Source organism: Carassius carassius, chromosome 31 (assembly GCF_963082965.1).
Source record: "Carassius carassius chromosome 31, fCarCar2.1, whole genome shotgun sequence".
NCBI classification, from domain to species: domain Eukaryota; kingdom Metazoa; phylum Chordata; class Actinopteri; order Cypriniformes; family Cyprinidae; genus Carassius; species Carassius carassius.
In genome coordinates, this window is record NC_081785.1 from 28,316,224 (window position 1) to 28,329,770 (window position 13,547).

A 13,547-nucleotide genomic window follows, 5' to 3' on the forward strand; every position below is an offset into this window, starting at 1 on the left:
TAAAGAATTATTTTTGCTTCTTGGTGCAAAGAACATTTTAATAACCTAAAGAATGTGTTTCCACTATAAAGAACCCTTTGTTCAAGTTCCATGGATGTTAACAGTTAGGAAATAAAATCCCTGTAAAAAATGATTGAAATGATATGAGCTAGATTGTATACCATTTCAACCATTATATCTCTTTGAGCCTCACTATCAGGTGCATTGATGTTTGCTGCATCTGACCCTCAGGAACCAAGACTCTACTTCCCACAATAACACCAAGAGTGCGACTACAAGAATAAAGACAAGAAGCAACACTAAAAGCTGTTATTTATTAAGTGGGAGGAATAAGTGGCAGGTGAGAAGAGAAGGAGGGACCTTCTTCCCCCAGGATACAGTTAAAACAGCAACAGCACCTTCCTCATCATCCCAACACTTTAATTGTAGCACACACACATGAACTGTCTGCGCTCGCACAACACGTTCTGATTAAACACATTTGTGAATAATCTACAGATATAACTCACATCAATGCCTGTGCCTTTAACAAATGTTAGACAAGGAAACAAAGAGAGCGTTAGAAAAAAATATAGGTGCAATCCTGTATAGTACCTAATGTAAACTAATTTATTTAAAGCTATTGTTGTTCGCTACTTAAAATGGCAATCTCTTGGCATTTTAAGTTGATTATTTAAGAGTCACATGTCAAGATTAATGTTGTAGCATAAGCAAGAGACAATTAATGTATTGTTACGCCTCTAAATTACATCCAGTAATATGTCAACAAACAGAAAAGAATCTGAAATAAAGTGAGTATGAGGGTAATTATAGTAAAATAAAAGCCTCCATTAATCACATTCTTAGGCTATAAAGTAACAAACTTTTCATGATTATTCATGATTAGCAGAACTAAACAGATTTGCTGAATAGTAATGAACTTTACAGTTTGCTCGCAACTAGGAAAAATATTATATTTTGCAATAAGTTACCAAAATGTTCATCCTTTAATAAAGCTTGAAAACCAGATTTATATCATGACATTATTTTCTAGCAATAATCAAACATCAAAAGAAAACAGAAAGTTACGTTTTTATAAGTTATGCTTTTGTTACTACCGAATAGTACAATAGTTTTAAAAGCCACTTTATAAAATTATTAACATAAATTTAGACATAGGTTGATGTATTCTCCTGTGTTGGCAAAGGTTTATAATTTATTTACGTTACAAATCAATGAGATAATGCACAGTTTTTCCAGATTAACATTAATTCAAATTCACAGCATATACAGTGGAAGAGTTTAGCCCCTTTCACACATGCCCCGTTTCCACCGCAGTAACTTTACCCAGGAACTAGGGACTTTGGCCTGGTACTCGGTGTGTTTCCACCACAGGAACCAGGAACTAAATAAAGCTCCAGGTAAAAAAAATGTCCCTCAGAAAGTCCCTGCTGGCGAGGTGGTACTTTTTCAAAGTTCCTGAACCTTCGGGGGCGGGACTTGGGCGCTAAACATCCTGATTGGTTGAGTTCACGCAGCATTGGTTGAGTTCAACCTCCATTTATTCGGATAAACATTTTCAAAATATTACTGTTTTATTGTGTCATGAAATGTAGTTTTAAAAGTATTTCAGGCAAGAATGTAGTTGATTAAAACTCAAATCTGTGGTTTATTTATAAAGACAGCGCCTATTTAAAAATGTGTTTCGCCGATCTCAGAGTCGGTGAACTCCACGCGATCAGCGAGAGCTCAGTGATCATCTATCCGCCGAGAAGCAGCCTCACCTCGGCTAGACCTTCTGATATGTGCCGCTGGCTCTGATGTCTCTTTAGTGGTTAAACATAAAATATAATTCGTTTTGGGTAAATCTAACAGGTTATATTTGGTCTGTATTCAATTTATCTATATGTTAAAATGAAAATAAAAAAGGCAAATCTATATAATAATTCATTTCATTGTAATGGCTGTATATATACACATATCCCTGAACTAAGTACATTTCTGCAGCTGTTATTATGCTTAAATGAAAACTAGAGGAAGCAGTGGTATTTGATATACTATTTCGTTTTATTGTAAATATACAGAGCAAAATTGCAGTAGCCATGGTCAGCTGACTGAAGTTATGCAGTACGCTGCTGTTTGCAGATTTACCCGATTTTTGTGTCGTCTCGGACATCCCACTCCTGAGTCGATTGAGCGAAGTCTGAACTACTGAGGATGCACGCCCAAAATCAGCGTACTTTGTATTGAGAAACGCGCACAGACCTACGTCACCAGTCTATTTGCCTAATCTTCCCGGTACTTTACACCGCGGTGGAAACGCAGAAAGTGGGAAACGGGAAAGTTCCTGGGAAAAAAAGTTCCTGGTACAAATGTTCCGGGTAATTTCGATGGAAACGCGGAAAAAGTCTGTACTGGTAAATTAAGTAAGTTACCTTTAAGAGATCATGTGTGAACAGGACCTTTTCAAAAATCCAGATAAATTTGCCAATCATATGTTTCTTATGGAGATGACGTGATTACTCTGAGCTGTTCACAAAGCTCCGCTGTTTTATAATTAGCATTTCTATGTAAATATGTGCTAGATGGACATCTTTGACCATTGCGCCTTGCAACTTTTGTCATGCTTCTCCATTCATCAGCTGCAACTCTGCAATAGGATACTCTTGTGAGTGTCTCATGTTTATAAGAGCAAATCATTCTGATTGGCTAGTAATTTTAGTTTGGTTGAGAGTGAAAGCTGCTTTTCTCATACCATTGGTGAACTCACGGACTTGAAAGTGATATCAAACAAGATGTTTCTTTCTTTTAAATGTTAGATTTTATTTTTTTGCAGCCATACGCTGCACGCCAGAAATCTGGCACGGTTCCGGAGAACTTTAGGCCCTGTATAAAGTCTTTGAAAACAATAATTGAATCCTCCTTACTACAAAATTTTTTTCCCCTATTATTTAAAAAAAGGGTGCATGCTAAGTTTGAACGGGTCGTCTCACCTCCCAGCAGTTTGGAGGGGCAGTTGATGAACTCTGGTTTTCTTTCGGGGATGAACCGCTGACACGTGTGATGCAGGATCTGGACAAACATGCACTTCTCTCCAGCTGAACCTGCAGTCCACTGGTCGGATCCATTGTCAAATATCAAGTCAAACTCTGGGCAATCCTGAACATTTTAGTATGATGAGAAGCAGTAGACAGAAGACAGCATCTGAAGGAGAAAGAGCTCATCTACTCACTCGGACGGAGTCGATGCCGTTGACCTGCCGCAGCTGACTGATGCTCCACTGTGATCTCCTGACGAAAGACGACGAGCCTTCAAACTGCTTCACCTTCGTGAGGAAAGCCTGCGCTGGCTTCTGATTGGTCACTGAAACGAAAAGAATAATATGTTTAAAATAGTGGTTTGAAATAATTATGATTTTGAAAGAATATAACAATAAATTACACTTTTCCGCTCACCAAGGCTGCATTAATTCGAACAAAACTACGGTAAAAACTGTAATACTGTGAAATATTATTACAATTTAAAATAGCAATTTTTTCATGTTAAATATGCAGTAAAAGCTGTATTTTCAGCATCATTCCTCCAGTCTTCAGTGTCACATGATCTTCAGAAATCATGAAAATATGATGATTTACTGCTCAAGAAACATTTCTCATTATTAGTAATGTTGTGCTGTTTTATATTTTTGGGGAATTAATGATATACTATCATTCAAATGTTTGGGGTAAGTTCAATTATTATTTTTAAAATACACATAATAATTAATATTTTTATTCAGCAAGGACACATCAGCTTGATTAAATGTGAGAATAAAGACATGCATAATGTTTTTAACAATGAAAGTAATAAGAACCATTGTTAATAAGTGAATGATTTCTGAAGATCATGTGACACTGAAGACTGGAGTAATGATGCTGAAAATTCAGATTTCCATCATAAAAATTCATTAATTTTTACAATATATTAATATACAGTTATTTGAAATTGTAATAATATTTCACAATATTACTGTTTTTACTGTATTCATCATCAAATAAATACAACCTTGGTAAACAAACTATTTTTTTCCAAAAACATCACATTTATTCAAAACTTCTGACCAGTCGTCTGTAAACACATTTTTCCACATAATACAGAAACAAACAATCCTCAGGGATCTGGATCACAGTAGTGTGGTGGTACTGTACAATGGAGCTCCATCTAGTTCTCTAGCCCTTATCAAAGAGCAGTGTTTACAGATCCCACCACACCCGGCTCCGCTGGAGCGAGAACATCCGGCCCACGGCGCTCTGTTTGAGGAATTTCTGATCCTCGGCTGTTTGTTCAGGCCTCTGTGTCCAACACTCCCTTTTCCTCCCTCTCACTCTCTCCATCTGTGAGATTACTGGAGTCAGGGAACTGACTTCACCTCCAACGTTTGAGATCATTCTGATCTGGAGCTACAGGCTCACAGTAGTCCCGGGGTGTGTGTCTATGGAAATATCTGGATGCAATACCTCCAATATTCTATTGTGCAATAATCTTAACTCTCCAAAGAGTCGTGCTTTTCTAAAAACAATGTTAAGGTGAATGTTAATGTAGCATAGTTGCACAAACACAAAGTGCACTATCTGCTATTTAGATATATTAAGAAGCAGCAAACAAAAACCCTGGCAATGTATGCACAATAGAAGTTGCAATATGCATCATATCGTATCATGATTCATTGTTAGTGGCACATCCCTAGAAAACAAGAAAACGAAACTCTGTAGACTGACAAAACGAGTCCGTCCAAGTTAATGATGCCCACACTAACTTACATAAAACTCAAGAACACAAATGCAGAGGTGATTCTACAAACACATTTCATCAAATAGTCTTAGTGTTTATACTTGACTAACTGGGGCCCAGGTCAGGAAGCAGACAAACTGGCTAAACCGACCATCTGCTAGCCGCCTCCCGTCACAGAGGTCAGTTAATTCTCAGCACATAGAGACTCTTTCACCTAGATATCACACTATAGAGACTGTGTCTGTTCCCCGAACTAGAAAATACAAAAAACGTCCAAACCAAGTTAAGATTAACAATTTAATTGAGGTTCAACAAATAAAAAACAGATGCAATATGGATAAACAAATGATAAAGCTTGGCTTATTGAATATCATTCATTCATTTATTTTTTGTAAATAATATGATCACTGATCATAATATAGATGTGCTCTGTTTGACAGAAACCTGGCTAAAACCTGATGATTACATTATTTTAAATGAGTCCACCCCCCAAGACTACTGTTATAAACATGAGCCACGTCTAAAAGGCAAAGGGGGAGGTGTTGCTTCAATTTATAACAACGTTTTCAGTATTTCTCAGAGGGCAGGCTTCAAGTACAACTCGTTTGAAGTAATGGTGCTTCATATAACATTATCCAGAGAAACAAATGGTAATGATAAATCCCCTGTTATGTTTGTACTGGCTACTGTATACAGGCAACCAGGGCACCATACAGACTTTATTAAAGAGTTTGCTGATTTTACATCCGAGTTAGTTCTGGCTGCAGATAAAGTTTTAATAGTTGGTGATTTTAATATCCATGTTGATAATGAAAAAGATGCACTGGGATCAGCATTTATAGACATTCTGAACTCTACTGGGGTTAGACAACACGCTTCAGGACCTACTCATTGTCGAAATCATACTCTAGATTTAATACTGTCACATGGAATTGATGTTGATAGTGTTGAAATTATGCAGCCAAGTGATGATATCTCAGATCATTATTTAGTTTTGTGCAAACTTCATATAGCCAAAATTGTAAATTCTACTTCTTGTTACAAGTATGGAAGAACCATAACTTCTACCACAAAAGACTGCTTTTTAAGTTATCTTCCTGATGTATCCAAATTCCTTAGCATATCCAAAACCTCAGAACAACTTGATGATGTAAAAGAAACTATAGACTCTCTCTTTTCTAGCACTTTAAATACAGTTGCTCCTTTACGCTTAAGGAAGGTTACGGAAAACAGTTTGACACCATGGTATAATGAGCATATTCGCACCCTAAAGAGAGCAGCCCGAAAAATGGAGCGCAGCTGGAGGAAAACAAAACTAGAGGTATTTCGTATTGCTTGGCGGGAAAGTAACCTATCCTACAGAAAAGTAGGGGTGCTCCGATCACGATCGGCCGATCGTTATGCGCATCTCGTCAGTAAAGCCGGTTCTCTAATCAGCGGTTAATTCCATCAGGTGCGTGATTTCACATAGAGCAGCTGTTACTACACAGGCCATTGTTAACTGAGAAGATGCGCAAATCCACGTTCATGTTCAGCGTTTATTGGCGCATCTTCTCAGTTAACAACGGCTCTGTGTAGTAACAGCTGCTCTTTTAGAAGAAAACAAACATAACCCCAGGTATTTATTCAATACAGTGGCTAAATTAATGAAAAATAAAGCCTCAACAAGTGTTGACATTTCCCAACACCACAGCAGTAATGACTTTATGAACTACTTTACTTCTAAAATCGATACTATTAGAGAAAAAATTGCAACCATTCATCCATCAGCTACAGTATCACATCAGACAGTGCACTATAGACCCCCTGAGGAACAGTTCCACTCATTCTCTACTATAGGAGAGGAAGAATTGTATAAACTTGTTAAATCATCTTAACCAACAACATGTATGTCAGACGCTATACCATCTAAGCTCCTAAAAGAGGTGCTTCTAGAAGTAATAGATCCTCTTCTGACTATTATTAATCCCTCATTGTCATTAGGATGTGTCCCCAAAACCTTCAAACTGGCTGTTATTAAGCCTCTCATCAAAAAAACACAACTTGACTCCAAAGAACTAGTTAATTATAGACCAATCTCGAATCTCCCTTTTCTGTCCAAGATACTAGAAAAGGTGGTATCCACACAATTATATTCCTTCTTAGAGAAAAATGGTATATGTGAGGATTTCCAGTCAGGATTTAGACCGTATCATAGTACTGAGACTGCTCTCCTTAGAGTTACAAATGATCTGCTCTTATCATCTGATCGTGGGTGTATCTCTCTATTAGTTTTATTGGATCTTATTGCTCCGTTTGACACAATTGACCACAACATTCTTTTGCATAGACTTGAACACTTTGTTGGCATTAATGGAAGTGCATTAGCATGGTTTAAATCATACTTATATGACCGCCATCCGTTCGTAGCAGTGAATGAAGTTGTATCATATCGATCACAAGTGCAGTATGGAGTACCTCAAGGCTCAGTACTAGGGCCGCTACTCTTCACGCTTTATATGTTACCCTTGGGAGATATCATCAGGAAACATGGTGTTAGCTTTCACTGTTATGCTGATGATACTCAGCTCTATATTTCTTCGCGGCCCGGTGAAACACACCAATTTGGAAAAATAATGGATTGCATAGTCGATATAAAAAACTGGATGACGAGCAATTTCTTATTGCTAAATTCTAAAAAAACAGAGGTGTTAATTATAGGACCTAAAAACTCATCAGTTAGGAACCTAGGTGTGCTATTTGATTGCAATCTTTCCTTGGAAAGCCACGATTCTAGCATTTGTAAAACTGCATTTTTCCATCTCAAAAATATATCTAAATTACGGCCTATGCTCTCAATGTAAAATGCAAAAATGTTAATCCATGCATTTATGACCTCAAGGTTAGATTATTGTAATGCTTTATAGGGGTGGTTGTTCTGCACGCTTAGTAAACAAACTACAGCTAGTCCAAAATGCAGCAGCAAGAGTTCTTACTAGAACCAGGAAGTATGACCATATTAGCCCGGTCCTGTCAACACTGCACTGGCTCCCTATCAAACATCGTATAGATTTTAAAATATTGCTTATTACTTATAAAGCCCTGAATGGTTTAGCACCTTGTATTTGAAGTATTTGAATGAGCTCCTTTTATGTTATAATCCTCTACGTCCTCTACGTTCTCAAAACTCAGGCAATTTGATAATACCTAGAATATCAAAATCAACTGCGGGCAGCAGATCCTTTTCCTATTTGGCGCCTAAACTCTGGAATAACCTTCCTAACATTGTTCGGGAGGCAGACACACTCTTGCAGTTTAAATCTAGATTAAAGTAGCCACCAGATCCAGTCTGTGTCCAGATCAGAGGGTCACTGCAGTCACCCGGATCCAGTACATATCCAGATTTTTGCATGCACCCCCTTTCATTTAAATCCATTAATTTTTTAATAAATGCAATTACAATAAGACACTACATAATGTTATCAAATGAAATCAGTATCAACAAAGCTAATTGTGTATTTGAAGCTATGTGAACGTCTTAGTGGAGCATTATTTGTTTGTGGTTTCTTTGGTAAACCAGTTACAATTTGACACAGGCTTTGCAAAAAGACTTTTTTATTTATTTATTTTTTTTAAGTTATGCACTTAACATGAATGCAGCAACATGTAAGCAAGCATGTTAATTCCAATGTCTAATCTGTGATCAGTTATTGTTTTGATATGTAAGGACTAGGGCAGCCCCCGACTAATGAGAAATGCACCTTTTATATAACCATATTGGATTGGTTCTTTTAAAAGACATTTCTGAAGACATTTCAAGCTTTCTATAGATATACAGTTAGGTCCATATATATTTGGAGACTGACACAAGTTTCATAATTTTGGCTCTGTATGCCACCAAAATAGAATTAAAATGAAACAATCAAGATTAAATTAAAGTACAGACTTTAAACTGTTACATCCTTGTCTTTATTTTTGTTTCTGTGGCAGATCGCAGTATAAATAAATGCATAATTGCTTACTTTATGTCCTCTGTGTTTACTTCCATATGACAACGTGCTGCGTTTCTGTTGCCAAGTCTACAGTTTTCCCACAGAACCACCTTTTTTTTGTGCAACTTTTTCATCATTGCCGCGGGTTGTTTTTCAACTCTGTTGTTTAAAGCAACTATATATATATAGTGCTGGGTTGTTTGAACAAAAATGTATATCACGTTTTTTTTCTAAATTATGCCGGTTTCTCGGTTCATGACGTTTTTTTTTTTTCATGCATAATCAGGTGTACAATGCATTTTCTGCTGGTTGATATTCCAAGACGTGCCTTTAGCCGACAGCACTTGCATACAATGGTTGTTTGGTCGACGTCGGATTTTTGGAAACCAAAAACCCTCCAAACAACAGACCAGGCTCCTCTTTTTGACACAAGTTCTTCTGTATCATGTTTTACTAGTTCTGCAGCATCCATCTTCCCTGTAACGCCTGTTTCACACATACTCCGTTTATTTTTTCAGCATTGTGAGTCTTTTATCACAGAACATTAACAATCTTTCATAGTTATAGACATTAGTTTAAACAATAAATATAAACAACACATTATTCACGCATTTTTCTTCTAGGTTTGTATAAGCTGCTCAAGTAAGCGGCAAAACATTTAAACAATAATTATCCTAGTTTTCTTGTTAAAATATTTAAAATTAAAACACCACATACAGAAACAGTCTCATGCCTTTTGCATTTAAATCTTTATCACAAGCAATCCCATGGGTCTTAATGAACTTTGTTTTTCTGCCTCCATAAAAGTGAATATATATATAGCTTTCCTTGTTTATCTAAAAGTGCACTTTTTCTTGTTTTAAACCTAGCCTCACAGTCGCTGCTTAGAAGTGCAACATTGTAAAGGGTCCGTCTGAAACAGTGTCACGTGGCCGCGCCGCAGCATAACGTTCGTTCCCAACATTGAGTAATTAAATACATCGGTATGGCGGTATGTTAAAAATTTATATCGTAACAAAAATATACACCGGTTTTCGGTATGAACCGGTATACCCGCCCAGCACTAATATATATATATATATATATATATATATATATATATAAAACCATAAACCCCAAGAACAAAATTGGGCTAGTTTTGGACTAGTTTTGAGAAGCAAATTGGCAGATTTTTTGTAAATACCTGGCAACCCTGTATGTATTGTTTATTTGCAGGGTCAGTTCAGAAACATGACCTGTTCACACTGGAAATCTGATATTGGTCACATTTAAAACAACAATGTGAACAGCTAAACAAAAAAATCTGAGCAAATTAAGGCACTAAAGCACTAATGCTCACAGTGTGAACATAGCCTTAGAATCAATCCAGACTTTTTACCTTCTTAATTGACGTAGAAATTATGAAGGAATAGTCCACATCTGTCCATGAAATGGCTTTGAGTCAATGGTCCAATTACTTATGATCCCTTGAAAAAGGAGGGACGTATATATTAAAGAGCTGAAATATTCCTTAACCTTTCCTCCGATTTTGATGAGAATACCCTCAAATTAAAGCTAGGAGTGTGCAGCTTATATCCATCATATTACTGTAACTTGAATATGTTTTGGTCAACAGCTAAAAAAATAAATAAAAAATTGGGCCTTTGTCCAAAACTGGCAGAAGAGCGTCCTATTTGTTTTCTTTATTTTACAAAAGCACAACCTTTGTTGATATTGGGAGTGTACACAAATAAAAGTAGACCCTTGACAGTTTTAAATAATGAGTTACTCTTATCTGTATAAGTAAAAAATTATGTAACATTTTGTTTACAGTTTTATCAGGGAAAAATAACCAGTGATGGTGCCAGCGCCTCCATGTTATGCAATAAATTAACTAATAACTTCTACACTTCATACACACACTTTGATATGAGCTTAATGGCACACATTTATCTAGGTTAACACTAGAGCGAGGGGCAGTATAAAGTTGCTACTACTTGAATGTTTCAATTTCAAATGATAAGCCATATTTAAGGGTAATGAATGAATACTGTAATTACCACAAGGACCAGCCATTAACGATCTCTCCATCATGGGGATAGATCTTTTTTTTTTTTTTACAGTGAAGTCTTAAAGGAGATATCCTTTAGATCAGAGGGGTGAAATCAAGGTAGAAAATGGCTTTTTATTTGTAAAATATGATTTTTTTTTTTAATGTAAAAATCCTACTAACATTATAAGTGCACCTCAGGAAACATTATAAAATTTTATAAAATGCAGTTCATGACCCTTTAAGTGAGCACTGTCTCACTGCACCATTGAGGATGATGAGATTCTCTTATGCCTGGAGGAGATCTTCAGAAAATAAACCAAGATGCATATACATACAGAGCAGAGCTCAGCAAGTCTGATGAATAGGAACTCCTAATAGTTGCTCCGCAGAATCCAGATGAGACAGGATCAAACAGACCAGCCAAATGGATCTGCACAAAAGAGTCTGTGGAACAGCTCCAACCAAACCATTAGCCTAGCAAGACCTCAGGCACCGTTCAGCTGAGACTAATAAACAACTTCCTGCAGCACTTGCACATTATTTGTAGGCATTTAAACAGCACAGCAGCTGATCTCCTGAACTGTCACACCAAGATGTTATTAGACTCATCTGACGGCTTGCTAGCAAACTACAGAAAGAATGTTTTAAAATAGATCTTAAATTACGCACTCGGACTCTGTCTCATTTGTCTCAAAACAAGTTTAGGCTTTGAGAAATATATACCATGTCAAGCACAACTCATGCTCTAACAAAGACCGTTTACACCTGCCAATAACATGCTTTTCTTTTCTTTTTTGCATTGAAATGCATTTGGCAACACATGCTAACCCAGCAAGCTAGAAAAACTCTGCATGTTAAGAAAAAAAAAGGATCATATCGTTTGATACATCATTAATGAAAACTGAGAGATGAACAAACATGCCTTAAAAGCCTGGTGATCATATTTAAGACACTGACTGAAGAAGAGAAGGTGCCAACACTTCTTGTCCTCTATAGAAAGCTTTCCCTCAAAACGTCATTGCACTGTATAAAGTTTTAATAGACCACACTGAAAATTTATAAGTTTAAAGAGAATGCAACACACAGTATTTTATCCACATTAATTACAACATGAAGGTCCGTGGGCAGACAGCACAGAGCCAGCATGCGCTTCACTCAGACAGGAAGTGAGCTCAAGTTTAGTTCCTCTGCTGCTCTCTTCAGCATAAAGAGTCTGTTCAGGTAAGCCACACAAAAGAGCTCAAATTGAGTCGGGCAGGTTGTTCCACCAGATGGAAACAGTCCAGGAAAAGGTCCATGCAAGAGATTTTGTGCCTCTTTGGGATGGTACCATACAAGTCTGAACTATCGAGTTTAGGTACTTTGGTGCAGAGCCAGTGGTTGTCTTGTAGGCAAACATCAGTTCCTTGAATTTGATGCGAGCGGCTACTGGCAGCCATGCAAACTGATGAAACTCTCACTGCTGCATTCTGGATCAGCTGCAGAGGCTCGATAGCACATGCCAGAAGGCCCACCAAGAGAGCATTAGTCTGGAGAGAACAAGAGCTTGGACAAGGAGTTGTGTGGCCTGCTCTGATAGGAAGGGTTTCATCTTCCTAATGTTGTAGCATTCAGGGCTGTTGTAGTAATATGGTCAGTGAAGCTTAACTGATCATCAATCACAACTCCAAGGTTCTTGGCTTCCTGGAAGAAGTTATGGTTGATGAACTTAGCTGTATAGAGTATCCATGTATGAATGTATGGTAGTAATTACATCTGGATGGCTAAACGGATCTGCTAATTTCTTCAGTGTTTCTCGTAAACATAATGTTTTCAAATATAGTAAAAACATGAGTGAGACTTTATTTCCAGCAGTCTACAGCTAACAAGACTCAAATACAGAGCAGAACAGGATCTCTGAATGACTTAGTTACTGACAAAAATGTATGAAGATACAGTGATTAAAGTCAATAAACATTTGGCGAGCCACCCCACGTACTGGGTCAAGCATCAAAATGATAATAGTTTAATTCAACTTAAAAATCCATATATATTTTTTTGTATATTCAGTGACAGATTTGTCAGCAAAAATTCAAAATATAATACAATTTCGTATGATCACTTTTTTTGTACTTTTATATATTTTAGTAAGCATGGGTCTGAATAAATATGCTGTTTCTTTTTTACATTAATAAATGTGTTGCACTGAATGACAATGGAACATATTTAACCCATATTTAGACATTAAAGTAGACCAAAATGAAGATTTGTTCTGAGTATCTGAAACTGGAGTTCTGAAACTATATCTGACATGCACAAAGACAGGAAAATACATTTTAAACTATTAGTTGTTATTTGCAAAAGTGTAATGTTAACATGTATAACATATTAGACCTTGTGTGTTGTGTCTGTCAGGTCTGTGTGTGTAGAGATATTCGACATGATAATAACATCATGCCCTGCATTTTAATCATTCCTCTAAATCCTCTGCTCAGATCGTGGCGTGAACACACGTTCACAGCCAACCATCTGTTTCATAACACAAGTTTGGTGTTTCTATTTAATGGTGTGACGGGAGGCAGAGCACATCTGATTCAGAAAGGAAACCCAATGCAACCAACCTGAGAACCTCACATTTCCTCCTGCCATTGGAAGTCCACAACTGTGTTTTTTAGTTTTGCAGCCTTCAAGAAAAATTCCCGATTTCTTTTTCTAAGCGTGTTTTTTTTGTGCACTTTTTCAATAGTGCAGTGAAGGAGACAGACAGAAAGCAATGAGGGAGGAGAGAGGGGTAGCACAAACTGGGTTATTTTAAT

The 13,547-nt window shown here is 36.9% G+C and overlaps 1 protein-coding gene across 1 annotated transcript in view; it reads right to left on the reverse strand.

The window, feature by feature from the left end:
- LOC132112145 (syntaxin-binding protein 6-like) overlaps window positions 1-13,547 on the reverse strand; it is a 46,011-nt gene that overhangs the window by 3,569 nt on the left and 28,895 nt on the right. Inside the window, exons 3-4 of the mRNA XM_059519726.1 lie at window positions 3,212-3,342; window positions 2,973-3,138 (exon numbers count right to left, since the gene is read on the reverse strand). Of these exons, the coding sequence (XP_059375709.1) occupies window positions 2,973-3,138; window positions 3,212-3,342 (297 nt within the window). The remainder of the gene's footprint in view (window positions 1-2,972; window positions 3,139-3,211; window positions 3,343-13,547) is intronic.